The 17,454-nt window shown below is 40.4% G+C and overlaps 1 protein-coding gene and 3 non-coding genes across 4 annotated transcripts; all 4 read left to right on the forward strand.

Moving 5' to 3' along the window:
• Positions 1 to 2,811: 2,811 nt before the first annotated feature.
• On the forward strand, positions 2,812 to 9,672 carry rpl37 (ribosomal protein L37). Its single transcript, XM_034126084.1, has 4 exons — positions 2,812 to 2,885; positions 4,160 to 4,295; positions 5,205 to 5,289; positions 9,563 to 9,672. Exons 1-4 carry the CDS (start codon positions 2,883 to 2,885, stop codon positions 9,630 to 9,632), a joined length of 294 nt encoding a protein of 97 aa, XP_033981975.1. The 5' UTR covers positions 2,812 to 2,882; the 3' UTR covers positions 9,633 to 9,672.
• Positions 3,993 to 4,071, forward strand: LOC117479071. The gene has a single exon (XR_004555524.1). It is a non-coding gene; the product is annotated as a small nucleolar RNA SNORD72 (small nucleolar RNA).
• Positions 4,935 to 5,012, forward strand: LOC117479070. The gene has a single exon (XR_004555523.1). It is a non-coding gene; the product is annotated as a small nucleolar RNA SNORD72 (small nucleolar RNA).
• LOC117479069 lies at positions 7,117 to 7,195 on the forward strand. Its single transcript, XR_004555522.1, has one exon. It is a non-coding gene; the product is annotated as a small nucleolar RNA SNORD72 (small nucleolar RNA).
• Positions 9,673 to 17,454: the final 7,782 nt, after the last annotated feature.

Consider the following 17,454-nt stretch of genomic DNA (forward strand, 5'->3'; position numbering starts at 1 on the left):
ATTAAACAAATATGAAATATGCAGTCCCACAATAAACCTATTTAGGCTACAGGAAGTGCATTAACAGTGGTTTTGAAATACACTCACACACACTCATACACTCACAACAGCATGCATCAACTATTATAACAGAGATCACTTGAACATCATAAAAGTATAACAAATAATCAAAAGAATCCACATTGCCCTGACCAAAACACCATCAATCTTGTGTCTTTGTACTATCCTTTAACAGACTACTGAAGTGCAATCAGCCCTGCATCATTGATTGATTGATTGATTGATTGAAAAGTTTATTAACAGCTTGTATATTGGGTACAGTACAGTACAGCTCAAAACATACAATTGTTAAGGGGATGCAGACCAGAGAAAGACTTTCGTCTTGTTTACATCAGGGTCCTCCATTTCCAATTCATCATATCATTTAAGACATATAAGACATATTTGACATACAGATGGCTTATTTACAATTTACATACAGGTGGTTTTTTACATACAGATGGCTTATTTACAATTTTCATTTTAGATTTCGTTCTAATACATCCTAACCGGACATTTAAGACATACCAAGTCTACAGATATACAGTTAGTAACAGAGTCTAAAATGCGAGTATATACATAGATGGGGGGGGGAAGCTGTCCATTGTACGACAGGTTGAGATTTGTACCATTACCGGGGCCAGTTTTGCAATGCTCTCCCCCGAAGGTGCTCTTTAAGATAGGTTTTGAAGGTAAGTATAGTTTTACTTTCCTTTACAGTTGTGGGAAGAGCGTTCCACCTTGATGTGGCATAATTGCGAAACGTGTATTCCCCCTTTTTTGTGCCAAATCTGGGTTTTACATGATTTGTGGAGCTCCCTCTGGTGTTATGATCATGATCATAAGTAGTGATTAGCCAAATCTGTTAAGCACATTTCAGTGGTGTTACTTTAAGCTTTCTGCATCTTGAACCACCGAAAAGTCAATTGGAAACACCAGCAGCATTACACGCTTTAGCCATTCAATTTATTTTCTGCCAGTGAGCCTATCTGGGTCAGAAGAAGAAAGCAAAGAAGCCCAGACTTCCTGATGTGCAGCCAAATGCCTTCAGGACCTGAGGATCTCTGGCCAGATTGCAGACAGTATGCAGTTCCTCCGGCATGTTCTGCCCTACAGCTCCTCCTGCAGGGCATTATATCTCCAAAGGGAAATACACAAGAGGGTTCAACACAAAGGATAGTTTGTAGAGTGAACCAGACACCCTGCAAAGACATGCTCATTTCTGCCCTTTATCCACGGTTTGATTCTGTCTGTCATTGACTTGTTATCATGAGTGTGACTTGATTAACCTGCTGGAATAAAACGTTATTGGTTCCGACTGACCCTTGCTGCCTCCTACTGTGTTTGTATACATGATATAGTAAATTCAAGATGCATAAGGCAGACAAAACAAGTATGCTGATCCTAAGCTAGAGTTTTTTGTGTGTAAATGTTTATTGTAATTCCATTAAACACACATTTTCCATGGCTTCCTCTTTATGAGTGTATGCTTACAAATGATCAATGATCTTTTATAACATATATGTTTACACTGGGTTTTAAGTATCTGTTTTTATTTTGTTTCATAATTATGATTGCATTTCTATATTAGGCGTATGGCTAGGTTTAATTTTGGAAATATTTTTATAAACAACACGGCAGGTTGAACACAATATAGAAATCCACATAGTACATGAAATCAATTAAAGGTCCCATGTCATGGTCATTTCTACTGATCATAATTCCATTGTTGAGGTATACTAAAATAAATGTATATTGTGCAATTTTCCAAACTCACATTGGTTTCTCATACAGCATCTCTGTATAGTATGTGTATTCACTCTCTGTCCTAAACGGCTTGTTGGAGCTCCTGCCCCCCCCCCCCCTGTGAGCCCAGTGGCCGTCTGCGAGACAGCGAAACCCAGCCCGAAACACACACACACCCGCAGCCTGGCTGGGAGTTTGTGTGTGTGCTCAGGCTGAGTTCCGCGGTGTCTCGCCGACCCCACACCAGTGAGCCAGTTCACAGTGTCCGCTCCTCGCAGCAGCGAGCCTCGCAACGTCCCGCCGAGTGTGTGTGTGTGTGTTACGTCACTATACCCAGGAAGAAAAAGAGAAATCTCCAACGAGGCGTTCTGGGGCAGCATAGACAGGTATTTTCTGTGTTAGAGTTTTACTCGCTACAGGGTGTACTTTGAGGGTTTGTGACTCTGCAGACCGTTTACATGCAGAAAAACCTTCATAACACACAAGGGGACGGGTCAGGGGCGGACTGGCCGTCGGCCGGTCGGACGATGTGGGCCGGTCGGATAAGTCACTAGCACCCCCCCTGTCCCGTCCCGTCCCGTCCCGTCGACAATTTACTAGCGGTAATTACTTGCGGTACCGAGGTGGGCCGGCGGTACCGAAGTGGGCCGGTCCAGAGTCCCGGGCTGATTTGTAGTCCCAGTCCGCCCCTGGGACGGGTAATAACCAGAAAAGCATGACATGGGACCTTTAAACAACACATTGGAAAATATATTAAATAAGGTTAATTAAAAATATAAACAGTATTCTCTACTAACTGCTTTTTATTCATTATTAATTACCCAAAAAAACGTCAGCAACATAAAATGAAACCAAGAAATAATGCATTATTTGTTGTTATTTTATGAGTTTGTTGTTCAGTCAGTGTTTGTATGAATAAGTTAGACTTATTGGACTTAAATGATTTAGATTTGATTGAAGAAAAAAAAAATCTGATGTGCTTCTATTCTTTAACTGCGGGGGACACATTTCAGTGTTACACAGGAAGCAGCGCGGAGGGGATTTCAAGCGGAACACTCGCCCCTTCCGGTCTCTTTTCCCTTAGCCACCGGACGAAAATGGTAAGCAGCAACGCTGGCGGAGAGAAATCTCCAAACATCTAAGTAATGTTTCATTTATCCGACACGAACTGTTGCTGTTTCCTTGTCGGATAATCATCTTTACCGTTTGGGTGAAATATTTTCGGGATGAAAGTTGATTTTAATAAAAAAATAACATTGTTCCTGTTGCTAGGAAGACAGTGTTCAGATGCTACTGTTAGCATTGAGGATCGTAAGCATAATGGGCCTAAATTAACCGGTAAAAAATCACCACATAACGTTCAAAGTACTCTAAATAATCCTGTTATACCCGCCAAGTTACTACAGATAAATCACGTTATTGTTGGTGTTGGGCTTTAGCAAGGTACAATGCTTACTAGCTTGTCCATAGCCGTTAGCATAACTAGCTTTAAGTGTGCTTCCTCAGAGTGTACACACTGAAGGCATGAAACTGCCTTTTTTTTGTAGCTGCAAACTGAAAATTGGATTTCCTTTTTGTGCTTAATAATATGTAAACAAGAATTGGCAACTTGCTCACACCTGTACAATCTAAGGAAGTTCAATGCTTCACCTCTACTATACTTCTTCCATTCAAAGTTGAGCACGAGTTCTTGTTTGTATTTTAGGAAACCGATGTACTTTTGAGGGTTTAGGGTTGTTCTTGACTGCTTTTATATTGATGGTTTTATATCTTATGTATGCATGAGGTGGGCAGACATGTTGAAACGCCATTATATAATGTAGTCAGTAAAACACCACCAGAAAATAGAGTTGGACAGAATGCCTTTTTGGTGCTTTGTATTTTAAAAACGAAATGATGCACATGTTTTTTACTTTACGGTTTTATATTGAGGCGTTTCTGTATTCCTGATTGTGTACATGAGGTGGCAGAACACCTCACTATAATGTAGTCAGTGCTACAACACTACTTTAGACTCAATGTTGACATAATTGGCTTAAAACCTAACAACTGGTGTTAATAATAGGCATCTTGAAAGTACACTTAATGGCAGAGTAGCTCTAATGGTTTCTACTACAGGTGTACTTAATGTGTCTAAGTGAATCTATATTTGAGCACAGATCCATATTGCATCCCTTGCGTTACATATCATGTGTTTGCTGCTCAGAGTCTTGTCTGTGATGTTCCAAACACAAATGTCTGAACATATGATTTCCTGTGATTCGTACTTCTGTTCTGAGACAAGACCATGCAGAGCTTTCTAACCCTTCATGATAGAAATCTGTGGGAATTGTTTTTCTGATTGCCTCTTTTTATTTATTCCCACCTCCTTTAGACGAAGGGAACTTCATCTTTCGGAAAGCGCCGGAACAAGACGCACACTTTGTGCCGTCGTTGTGGATCCAAGGCTTACCATCTGCAGAAGTCCTCCTGCGGCAAGTGTGGCTACCCCGAGAAGCGCAAGAGGAAGTGTAAGTGACCCAATAAAGTGTTTTTTTAAATGCCCAAAACTGTTATTTAATACTTTGCAGATCATGTCAAAAAATTACCATCACAACTTCCATTGAATATATATTTTATTGTCATCATACGAAGTACAACGACATTTCTTTGGCAACTCTCACTACAGTAAAAAAATAGACACTAATATATAAGTGTGGTAAAAGCAGAGGTGGTAGCGGTGACAGTGCAACAAGATCAATGTCAATGTGCATATTGACACTTGCAGTCTAAACGTGTTAAATGTACAAATGTAGTGTATTTCTTAAAGGGTTATAGTAATATATTTTTGTTCTGCAATTGTCGCTAATACCCAACTTGATTTTATGACGAACAAAAGTAGAAAAATGCTCTCTTGAAAGACGCTGGAGTCGGACAATTAGAATTGTTTCACTTGTGTTTGAAGTATGACTTAAACGTGAGCCGAATTTCACAATAATTGCCCTTTTTTTAAGCTTATAATTTAGGCATATTTATTGAAAACATTGCAGTTGATTCTGTAAAGGACAGAAAAACACTATTTCTTAGATATATCCAGTCAGTGAATCATAGTAGGTAAAACCGACTCGTTTTAGTTATCTCTACGGTCTCGTTGTTAGACTCATCAATGCTGCTTACCGATGATGTTGAAAAATAAATGTCTGAACAATTGATTCAAAATGATATCAGTGATTTCTCTGAGGTAAGCATCATTGATGAAGAGCAACTATCCTCCCATCATGTAACATAAGTGTAGAAATATATCAAGTAGCACCAGTTCAGGTGTTTGCTCGTTAACTGGGACGCTTCAGAGCATCTGATCCATCATGGTTATCAGTTACACCTTGAAAAAGAACAATTTTCTGGTTCAACCGGATTTATTTTTTGGTTTTGTTTTGCAGACAACTGGAGCGCTAAGGCCAAGAGGAGGAACACCACTGGAACCGGCCGTCTGAGGCATCTGAAGGTCGTCTACCGCAGATTCAGGTACGATTTTAAGATGTGATATTCACACAACACGGAGCAGGGCTTTATTTCAGACTTTTTATTGTGACGTATTCATTTAAAAGATAACCAGACATGCTGCTTTTCCATATACATGTGTTAGGAAAAGTACTTTTTAAAATAAATGAAATGGGAAGATAGACACAGGTGTGATGCTTTTAGTTGTTAAACATCACCTACAAGAGATCCTAGTGTTCTCAAATGGAGAGGCGATGTCCCTCCCTTTCCGGGGAGCTCCATGGGACCTTATTTCTGAAAAAGTATGTATTGAAGTCAATGGAGAGAGAAAGATTATCTCTCGATCCCGTTTGAATTGTGCCACGAATTACACACATGATGTTTGTCAATTTAAAAGATAATTTTGCAAGTTAAAAAAATAAAATGTGTCGTAAAACTGTGAAGTAACACTTTTGTTTGTGTGAAACCGCTCAATGAACTACATCTCCCGTCTCGCACCACACACCAAGACGGCCGTCACGTTGGCACATTTCACTTCTTTCTTTCAGAATGAGGCGGAAAGTATTAAAAGAGGTGAAAATCACTCCAAGTCTGGGCATGTTGAGAGCTGTACATACACACAAGGGGAGTTAGTCGGTTCCTAAGAGCCAGCATGCGGGACCGGGACTCTGGGATTTGTAGTCTTTCTAGTTGCGTATTTTTCATAGTCTTATATTTCAACAGTTTTACGACAAACTGTGACATTTTTGACTTGGAAATTATCTTTTAAATTGACAAACATCATATGTGTAATTCATGGCACAATTCAAACGGGATCGAGAGATAATCTTTCTCTCCCCATTGACTTCAATACATAATTTTTCCGAAATAAGGTCCCATGGGGCGGAAGTAGATGGTCGGGACTTCGCCTCTCTATAGAGAACTTTCTAAATGTGTTTCTGGTGTACTCCCATGAGAGTTTTTTCCACTTCATCTTTAATGTATGAAAAGTGTCAGTAACGTAAACGATGTAACGTCATCTAAACACCACAGTGAACGTGTGTTAGCGTGATCTCACTCGTACATCTGTGAGACACGATAAACACTTTCTAAGTAATCCAGATTGTAGTAAAACATTTTTGATTTATCAACTTTTAACTACAAACATTGGATCTGCTGTCGACATATTTTCAACGCGGAGCATAAGCAAGCTTCCTGCAGCTCTACCTGCCAAGTGGGATCAGGATCATATTGATATCAGGCTGTGATGAGAAACAGTGTTATGTTGCCAGTGTTATTGACATGGCAAAATTAACAAAATAAGGGTGTCTTCGCAAACAAATATGGGTTAAAACAAATGTTTACACCCACACACACAACAATGTCATTACTTTAATATTTGTCCTGAATACACAGCTTTTTACTCAGACTGTAAACATGAAGCTGTAAACTAAATATCTGGTACCTTGAACTGTCAACACTGCCTCGACTAGATTGCTTTATTTTCCTGAACTGAACCTAAAGTCCACCACCGAACTTGATATGAAGTGTAATCGCAGTAAAATATATGTAGAAATTTAGTTTGCCATGTTTTTATTACATTCAGATGCTAATAAGAAAATCCTTTTGCTCGTATCAACTCGGTTTAATCAACCAAAGATATGATTTGACGGTTCAATAACAAAAGGACCACATTTTGTGATGAAGGATGTGCAATTAGAACAAAATGGTGACTTCAGTTTTTCAGAATAGAAGCACTTACACCGCATCTATGGTATTACATCGCTCAAGCTTCTTATTTAGTGTTATATTTTCACATTTTGTCCGTTATATTTAAAGGATATACGGTCTCGTTGTAAGACTCATCAATGCTGCTTGCCGATGATGTTGAAAAATAAATGTCTGAACAATTGATTCAAAAATGATATCAGTGATTTCTCTGAGGTAAGCATCATTGATGAAGAGCAACTATCCTCCCATCATGCAACACAAGTGTAGAAATATATCCAGTAGCACCAGTTCAGGTGTTTGCTCGTTAACTGGGACACTTCAGAGCATCTGATCCATCATGGTTATGAGTTACACCAGAGTGGATGCCTGATCTTGGTAAACCTGACTTTATTAGTGACTTGTTTGTTACTTTTTCTTTTAAATACAAATGCTTAACTTGTGTGTCATTTGTGCCACAGACGTCCTGTTTGTTAAACAAGTCACGGAGAGTTAAATATTTTGAATTAATCATCAGCTACTAACAGCTGTGGTTACTTTAGCTGGTTACATAGCTAGTTAGCGCACTAACCTCCAACTTACAGGCAGTGGATGAGAAACTATGAAGTTGATTTTAGTAGTGAGATGTGTATTTCTGATATTAAGGGTAGTGATCAATTAGAATAGGAATTGGCTAAAAGATAATAACTTAGTAAATGATATATATAATGGAGAAAACAACTAATTTGATTTATTTTCATACTTGTCATCTGTTATGAAGTTAATCTATGTACCTAAATGTGTTTTATTTTGTTATGTATGCTTTGTGAATATTACCTTAAAGGTCCCCTATCATGCAAAATCCACTTCTCCATGTCTCTTTTACATCAACATGTGTCCCCTCTTCTTCATGTCTCTTCTACATCAACATGTGTCCCCTCTTCTTCATGTCTCTTCTACATCAACATGTGTCCCCTCTTCTTCATGTCTCTTCTTCATCAACATGTGTCCCCTCTTCTTCATGTCTCTTCTACATCACCATGTGTCCCCTCTTCTTCATGTCTCTTCTACATCAACATGTGTCCCCTCTTCTTCATGTCTCTTCTACATCAACATGTGTCCCCTCTTCTTCATGTCTCTTCTACATCAACATGTGTCCCCTCTTCTTCATGTCTCTTCTACATCAACATGTGTCTCTTCTTCATCAACATGTGTCCCCTCTTCTTCATGTCTCTTCTACATCAACATGTGTCCCCTCTTCTTCATGTCTCTTCTACATCACATGTGTCCCCTCTTCTTCATGTCTCTTCTACATCAACATGTGTCTCTTCTTCATCAACATGTGTCCCCTCTTCTTCATGTCTCTTCTACATCAACATGTGTCCCCTCTTCTTCATGTCTCTTCTACATCAACATGTGTCTCTTCTTCATCAACATGTGTCCCCTCTTCTTCATGTCTCTTCTACATCAACATGTGTCCCCTCTTCTTCATGTCTCTTCTACATCAACATGTGTCCCCTCTTCTTCATGTCTCTTCTACATCAACATGTGTCCCCTCTTCTTCATGTCTCTTCTTCATCAACATGTGTCCCCTCTTCTTCATGTCTCTTCTACATCACCATGTGTCCCCTCTTCTTCATGTCTCTTCTACATCACCATATTGTCCCCTCTTCTTCATGTCTCTTCTACATCAACATGTGTCCCCTCTTCTTCATGTCTCTTCTACATCAACATGTGTCCCCTCTTCTTCATGTCTCTTCTACATCAACATGTGTCTCTTCTTCATCAACATGTGTCCCCTCTTCTTCATGTCTCTTCTACATCAACATGTGTCCCCTCTTCTTCATGTCTCTTCTACATCAACATGTGTCCCCTCTTCTTCATGTCTCTTCTACATCAACATGTGTCTCTTCTTCATCAACATGTGTCCCCTCTTCTTCATGTCTCTTCTACATCAACATGTGTCCCCTCTTCTTCATGTCTCTTCTACATCAACATGTGTCTCTTCTTCATCAACATGTGTCCCCTCTTCTTCATGTCTCTTCTACATCAACATGTGTCCCCTCTTCTTCATGTCTCTTCTACATCAACATGTGTCCCCTCTTCTTCATGTCTCTTCTACATCAACATGTGTCCCCTCTTCTTCATGTCTCTTCTACATCAACATGTGTCCCCTCTTCTTCATGTCTCTTCTACATCAACATGTGTCCCCTCTTCTTCATGTCTCTTCTACATCAACATGTGTCCCCTCTTCTTCATGTCTCTTCTACATCAACATGTGTCCCCTCTGTGGAAAGAGACTCTGACAGTTTCAGGAACAAAGATTCTCTCTTTGTCTATTACTATTATTTATCTATTTTCATCTAAAGTAACAGACAGAGAATCAGCACTTTGGAAACAGGGCTGAAACAGAGGGGATTATGGGACGCTGCAATGATCTGTTTGGTGTTTCAGCCAATCAGAGACAGGCTCTGGATGTATCTGAGACCTATAATATATTGATGAAAGACAGTATAATAGGGGACCTTTAGAAAGCAAATAAAGGTAGTGAGTTTTTCTTCCATGTGGTCTTTCTCGACTCCTTTGTTAAACGTCTCCTCTCTTTCCTCAGGAATGGTTTCAGGGAAGGCACCACCCCCAAGCCCCGCCGTGCCGCAGTGGCCGCCTCCAGCTCCTCCTAAATGCACATTTTTGTTTAAATAAATGTGATGTTAAACAGGAGTCCTCAGTGTTGTCTTATTTTGACCATTTTAAATACACACTTTATTCCCATTTGTGCAAATCTATGGTTTAAAAAAAAGTTTCCTCTGTCTAAACGATCACAACCCTGAAATAAAAAACACTTTTCACAAACATGAGATTGTTTTAATGTTTGAGGGTTTGCAGTGTAATCTGAAATGTTACAGAAACAAACTTCTACCACTGCCACACTCGCAAAAATATGGTGAGGAACAGAATTCTGTGCGTGTAACACAAAGAGAGGAATTGAGAAAGCAATTGGGTTCAGTTGCTCTCACTTGATAAGATATACTTTATTGATCTCAAATTGGGATAACATTTTTATAAAACAAGGCATTGCACATAGTTATTAAAAGGGTTGAAATAAACATTTCCAAATATAAACTTTTCAAAACATAAATGGAAATAAACCAGCATTAGAGTAAAAAATATATAGATGACCGTGATAACAAATCTATAAACTGACAAAACACTAATGAAGGGCAAATATTCAGTTAAAGGTCCCATGACATGCTTTTCTGGTTATTACCCGTCCCCTTGTGTGTTATGAAGCTATGCATGTAAACGGTCTGCAGAGTCACAAACCCTCGAAGTACACCCTGTAGCGAGTAAAACTCTAACACAGAAGACCTGTCTATGCTGCCCCAGAACGCCTCGTTGGACATTTCTCTTTTTCCATTGTTTACTTCTTGGGTATAGTGACGTAACGGCTCCGCAGATGGCTCACTGGTGTGGGGTCGGCGAGACAACGCAGAACTCAGCCTGGGCACACACACAAACTCCCAGCCAGGCTGCGGGTGTGTGTGTGTGTGTTTCGGGCTGAGTTCCACGGTGTCTCGCAGACGGCCACTGGGCTCATAGGGAGGGGGGGGCAGGAGCTCCAACAAGGCGTTTAGGACAGAGTGAATACACATACTATACAGAGATGCTGTATGAGAAACCAATGTGAGTTTGGAACATTGCACAATATACATGTATTCTAGTAGACTTCAACAATGGAATTATGATCAGTAGAAATGGCCATGACATGGTGACCTTTAACACTATAAAGCAGGATATTCTTTACATAAAGTGTGCAAGGAATGGACTATTAAATGTTTAAATATGTTCAGCCATCAATCTTGGCGGTTTTCCTAAAATACAGCAAACTTAAATGTGATGCCAATTCTGTAAAGTAGCTGTTTTCCACAAACTAATCATGGTTTTTCTTTTAGTCATATAAAATAATTTCATAGATGGGCATTATCAAATCTATTAATGCATGAAAAGCATTTATATAAAGGGGCGTAAGGCATAAATAAACATACCTGTGGTACTCAGGTCTGTAATTATCCTAGTGGTTAAATGTAATGCAGTTCATTTACTGTAGTACTTAAAGGTGGGGTAGGTAATTTTGGAGAAACCAGCTCGAGTGCGCTAGAATTTGAAAATACACAACCGGAAAAAATCTCCCACTTCCTTACAGAGCCCCTCCTCCAACACACACGAACGCGCACATGACCAATGAGGGCACGAGATAAGTTTGTGCCCAGATGGAAGGCTGACAGGCAGGTAGGCCATCCAGTTATTTTAGCCAGGCCGGCTCAGATGATTGGTCGTGCTTTTTACAGCGCCACGGCTTCCACAGATGATATTTTTTAATGTATTTATTGTCAAAGCATTTCATGTATTCATTGCTATCGGGATGTTAAGAGCATTCTATGGAATATAACAAAAAGTGTTTCTGAAGTGAATTACCTACCCCACCTTTAAGAGCATTTTTGATTTACTATGTACTAAAATATAAGTGTTTAACCCTTGTGTTGTCTTCCGATCAACTTTTCTCCTCCCAGTTTTAGTATTTATAAAACATAGTATGAATGATCACCGAAATCTGAGTTACACCTTTTAAGGCAACTTTATTCCTACTTTTTACCACCATGTGTTACTCTTCTTCAAATGAAAGAGATCATGATTCTTTTTTCGTGGAAAAACGTATTATATAAGCAAACATGTTAATTTTTTGGCACTAACATAAAACAAACCTTTATCCCAACATAAAAACATTTGGGAGCCGGTCAAATTTCACAGGAGGACAACAGGAAGGCCAGGATGAAGAGCAGTAAACAAGTCTAAATATTTACCAGCAGCCAAACAATACTGAGGTTTCTCATATGTCGAGAGGAGAGAGGTCTTTACTGAAGAGTCAAACAGTGCCATGGTGAGAGAACCCAGCAGTCAGGGGGCAGAGGTACAAGTACACACACTAAAGTACAATTTTAAAGTACTTTTATGCACAGGTGGGAAGTAGTGGAGTACAAATACTTCGTTACTGTACTTAAGTACATTTTTCTGGTATCAGTACTTTACTCCACTACTTATTTTTCTGACGACTTTTTACTTTGACTTCTTACATTTTGAACCCAAATACCTGTACTTTCTACTTCTTACATTTTGAACACAAATACCTGTACTTTCTACTTCTTACATTTTGAACACAAATACCTGTACTTTCTACTTCTTACATGTTGAACTCAAATACCTGTACTTTCTACTTCTTACATGTTGAACACAAATACCTGTACTTTCTACTTCTTACATTGTGAACACAAATACCTGTACTTTCTACTTCTTACATTTTGAACACAAATACCTGTACTTTCTACTTCTTACATGTTGAACACAAATACCTGTACTTTCTACTTCTTACATGTTGAACACAAATACCTGTACTTTCTACTTCTTACATGTTGAACTCAAATACCTGTACTTTCTACTTCTTACATGTTGAACTCAAATACCTGTACTTTCTACTTCTTACATGTTGAACCCAAATACCTGTACTTTCTACTTCTTACATGTTGAACCCAAATACCTGTACTTTCTACTTCTCACATTTCCCAAACAGGCTGGTTCCTTTAGTTTGAATGTGTGTTTGGTGGCGTGATCATTATTATTTAGAGTCATTGCGTGCCTATTGATTTGAACACGATCCGTGTATCCATCATTTCCTGGTCTTCTCTAAAGAAGAGGGACCAATGAAAACGTTGTCATGTTGCCGTTGTTCAGCATGGAAACATTCATTAGCTAACAATGACATTATTGTTCTATTAATATAAAGGGAGGTCCAGCGACGTGCAGTCAGTGGAGGCAGGGGAGGCAGAGCCTCACCTGTCATACTCCAATGTAACGGAAAAACAACTAAAGAAAAACGAAATAGTAATAATAATAAAATGTCTCCACTGATCTGTGTTGTAAGTGTGATTTATGTATGATTCTAATCGCTTTTTATAGTCAAAATCAGCAAATTTGCCGAGCTCCGCTACGGGAGCGATGACAAGTGAGGCAGGCACGTGCTCTGCCTCTCATAAGCCCACAGTAACTTGTTGGAGCGCGGGCACTAATGTAGCGCGGGCACTTATTTTGTGAGCGCGCTCAAGCCAGTTACTGTGGGGTGACGCATTCTCAGGTGAGGCACAGATGAGATCTGCCTCACCTCAGAATGCGTCACCCCACAGAAACTGTCTGGAAAGCGGGCCCTAAGCGCATGCCTGTTCCCATCTCACTGTAGGTCACCAATGTAATGTTTGTAGATCCCTTTATTACATTTATCCTCGCCATCCATAGTCTCTAAATAACTTATTTCACGTATGATATTTAGGCTCGCTGGTCTCATCATACAACGGCAATGAAAATGCACCAGGGGAGGCAGCCATAACCTCTGCCGCACTGAAGGGGGCGCACGTGAGCCCACAGGTTCTTGTTGCTACTGTTATTCTACGCAGAGACGGTAGACATAACAACAAACTAGACTTTTGAAACTACAGGAAGATAAGGAGGACTTTTACAAAAAAGTAATAGAGATTGTTGTCCAGAAGGATAGCATGGACTTCATCTTCAAGTCAAGGTAAGACCACATTTGTAATGAAAATGGGATCTTACTAAGAAAGAACAATCCAATATTTAGATTTTGGGTATCCTTTTGTTGAACGGTCTGTTTAAAATGAATCGAAGCATCAGACTAAAAAAGCTTTTGAAAATAACCGAATATTTCGATTAAGGTCAAAATATAATATTTGTAAATCTGACTCAGTGAGTCAGTGCCTCACCAGCCATGAACCTCACCGCACGTCACTGGGGAGGTCAGGTACTCTTTAAAACAGCTGCTAGTTATGGGAACCATGTTCCACAGAGACAGACCTGTGTGTGTGTTTCAATGAGGATCACCCAGAGCAGATCAGTATCACCAGAGAGGACTTTGACTTACAAATGTAACCTAAACTAGCCCAGGCTCAAACTGTAGACTCCACCCTCAGGACTGACAGAGTCCAGCAGGTGTTGACATAAAGGGAGTGTAATGTGAGTTTGATATACTAAGTAACATGTAGTACCTGTGCACTGGCCAGAAACACCATCACATCTCCCTCCTCCCCCCTGCGGTGCAGATCCAGCACCATGTGACATGCAGCCGTCGCCGGCTCCTTCCCAGCAGAGAGTTCCCGATACACCGTCTCCACCTTGTTCACCTCCACAGCTTTCCTCTCCTCCCCCTCCACCTCCACACCCTCCTCCTGCTCATCGCCAGGGGGGTCAGAGAGCACGGTGTCCAGGGAGAGGTGAGGAACCGAGGGACCCAGGAAGGCAGAGAGACGAGGGGCCAGTGAGGGGTGAGAGAGGAGAACCACCCTGAAGTTTTGGGGTCTCTGACGACACACGTCACAAAGCAGACCCAGAAGAACGTCTGTGGGCACGGTGCGCTCCTGTAGCTCGTCCAAAACCACGACACCATACTGATTCAGCAGGGGGTCCGACATCATCTCCTCCAGCAGCAGAGTGTCACTCATAAACCTGGGGAAAGGGAGAGCAATTAGAAAAGTTAGCATAAGTTGCATTTGATTCAAAGGTTTTATTGTCATATGCACAAAAGCTTCAGTGTAGAAATGGCAATGAAATTCTTCTGACCTGAGCTGCTCCAACAATGCAACATAATAAAATACAAAATAGTCTATATGTAAATAGAATAAGATATGTAGAAGAACAGAATATGAAATTAAATAATGTACATTAAGACAAAATTAAATACGGTTTATTACGGTGATAACTATTTAGATAAATAAGTAGAATGCATTATAACGTATGAAGACAATAGTTTAGAAATGGCTTGGCTGATTTGGACACTTTTGTAGTGGTTTTGGGGGTTTTTGAGGAAGCTGAAAGCATTTCTGACACTTTCAGGATCACCAGAGGCAGTTTTAATCAGAAAGTGGCCATATTTGTACTCAGTGAGCAGATATTTGACTACAATGAGTAGTGTTGCGATCATTTGGATACAGAAAGCACCAAAGAAATGAGTCCACGGTAGAGGTAATAATTTGTCATTTTCAAATAAATAAGCAATCTGTTCAATCCAAAAGATCCAGAGTCTAATTTATCTTTAGCTGACATTGTGAGTAGGGGTATTTGTGCTGCAGACAAAGAAAAGAGAGAAGCAGGAAAGGACACGGGGATCCATTTTCAGTAAATACACGGCTATAAAACGTTGACTGCCCACCGCAGGGAACAGAGAACAAAGAGTGAAGGTGTGGCTGTAAGACAAAGAAAGACCGTGACACATTATGTTATAAAAGTAGTGAAATCGATCCAATCCATTTCCTCTGGGACAGGAATGTGTTGCACCTGTTTAATCCTCTCTCAAGCAGTCAGTATGTTATTCAGGAGGCTTCCTTCTGTATATGGAGCAGTATTTAAAACATAGTTCATAATTATTACGGTGCAGTTTATTTTAAAAGGTTAATTTTTGTAATATATATTTTATTTTTATGCATGTTCAGAAATGCTGGTGTTGTGTGCCTGTAACATGACTTCTAATATATATGTGTCCGTCTGAATACACTTTTTTGCAATCAGGCAAGTATAGTTGGCTTAATGGTGGCTTATTTCAGTTAAAATGCGTTTTAGGACATATTAAGTATGTTTGGTCTTGAACGGGCTGGGCCTACCTGATTTGTTTTGGGCCCACCCACTCTTTGATTTCTGCCTACGCCACTGCTTTCTACTTCTCACATTTCCCAAACAGGCTGGTTCCTTTAGTTTGAATGTGTGTTTGGTGGCGTGATCATTATTATTTAGAGTCATTGCGTGCCTATTGATTTGAACACGATCCGTGTATCCATCATTTCCTGGTCTTCTCTAAAGAAGAGGGACCAATGAAAACGTTGTCATGTTGCCGTTGTTCAGCATGGAAACATTCATTAGCTAACAATGACATTATTGTTCTATTAAAGGAGAGGTGTCGTGGCCATTTCCACTGATCATAATTCCATTGTTGAGGTCTACTAGAATAGATTTATATTGTGCATTTTTCCAAACTCACATTGGTTTCTCAAACAGCATCTCTGTAAACTACGTGTATTCACTGAATTTCACTCTCTGCCTTTAACGGCTCGTTGTAGCTCCAATAGCTCCAGCCCCCACCCTCCCTGTGAGCACAGTGTGCTCTGATTGGTCGGGACGTTGTGAATCGCGCTGAGCTCCGTGGAGGTGTTGTTTCCTTGTTTAGGATACATAGCCAAACACAGCCAAACTCATCCTGAGCACACACAAAGTCACAGCCGAAGTAAAAACAATAAGTGTGGCTTGATATTGAGTAAGAAAAAGGTTGATAAACGCTGTGAGAATGGGTCTGCAGAGAGAATGGAGAATGGGTCTGCAGAGAGAATGGGTCTGCAGAGAGAATGGGTCTGCAGAGAGAATAGAGAATGGGTCTGCAGAGAGAATGGGTCTGCAGAGAGAATGGAGAATGGGTCTGCAGAGAGAATGGGTCTGCAGAGAGAATGGGTCTGCAGAGAGAATGGGTCTGCAGAGAGAATGGGTCTGCAGAGAGAGTGGGTCTGCAGAGAGAATGGGTCTGCAGAGAGAATGGGTCTGCAGAGAGAATGGAGAATGGGTCTGCAGAGAGAATGGGTCTGCAGAGAGAATGGAGAATGGGTCTGCAGAGAGAATGGAGAATGGGTCTGCAGAGAGAATGCAGAATGGGTCTGCAGAGAGAATGGTCTGCAGAGAGAATGGGTCTGCAGAGAGAATGGGTCTGCAGAGAGAATTTCGCCACGATCCCAACTGTCTGTTATCAGCCTGCAGCCAGGGAGGAGAAATCAGCTGAGCTGCCTGCTCCCTGCACACAGATGTGTGTGTGAGGAAGTCCGTGGATTGGTCAATTTGGACCAATCAGCGGGGGCTTAACGTAACGGCTCCACAGATTGGTCCATTTTGTTCCGGGTGCGGCTTGACATCATGCCGTCCCGGAAGAATCAAATGGACAATGATGCATCTCCAACGAGGCGTTTTGGGGAGGTATTTTCTGTGTTAGAGTTTTACTCGCTACAGGGTGTACTTTGAGGGTTTTGACTCTGCACACCGTTTACATGCATAAAAACCTTCATAACACACAAGGGGACGGGTAATAACTGGAAAAGCATGACACCTCTCCTTTAATATAAAGGGAGGTCAGGTACTCTTTTAAACAGCTGCTAGTTATGGGTACTTTTTACTGAAGTACATTTCAAAGCCCTCTTTACTTTTACTTGAGTAAAGAAGTTTAGTCAGTACTTCTACTTTTACCAGAGTATTTTTAAACACAAGTATCTGTACTTCTACTTGAGTAAAGGATGTGTGTACTGCTAACATTTAACATCACTGTGGATATTTGATAACTTTAGCTCCACGTTTCTTACCCGATGTAAGATCTTTCTATACAAAATATAGGATAAATGATGCATACTTATAGGT

The sequence above is a fragment of the Trematomus bernacchii genome, unplaced genomic scaffold, assembly GCF_902827165.1.
Source record: "Trematomus bernacchii unplaced genomic scaffold, fTreBer1.1, whole genome shotgun sequence".
In the NCBI taxonomy this organism is placed as follows: domain Eukaryota; kingdom Metazoa; phylum Chordata; class Actinopteri; order Perciformes; family Nototheniidae; genus Trematomus; species Trematomus bernacchii.

Coding starts and splice junctions, on each gene's coding strand:
- rpl37 (XM_034126084.1), top strand. Junction 4,296..5,204: donor CGAGAAGCGCAAGAGGAAGT/GTAAGTGACCCA, acceptor TTTGTTTTGCAG/ACAACTGGAGCGCTAAGGCC. Junction 5,290..9,562: donor GTCGTCTACCGCAGATTCAG/GTACGATTTTAA, acceptor CTCTTTCCTCAG/GAATGGTTTCAGGGAAGGCA.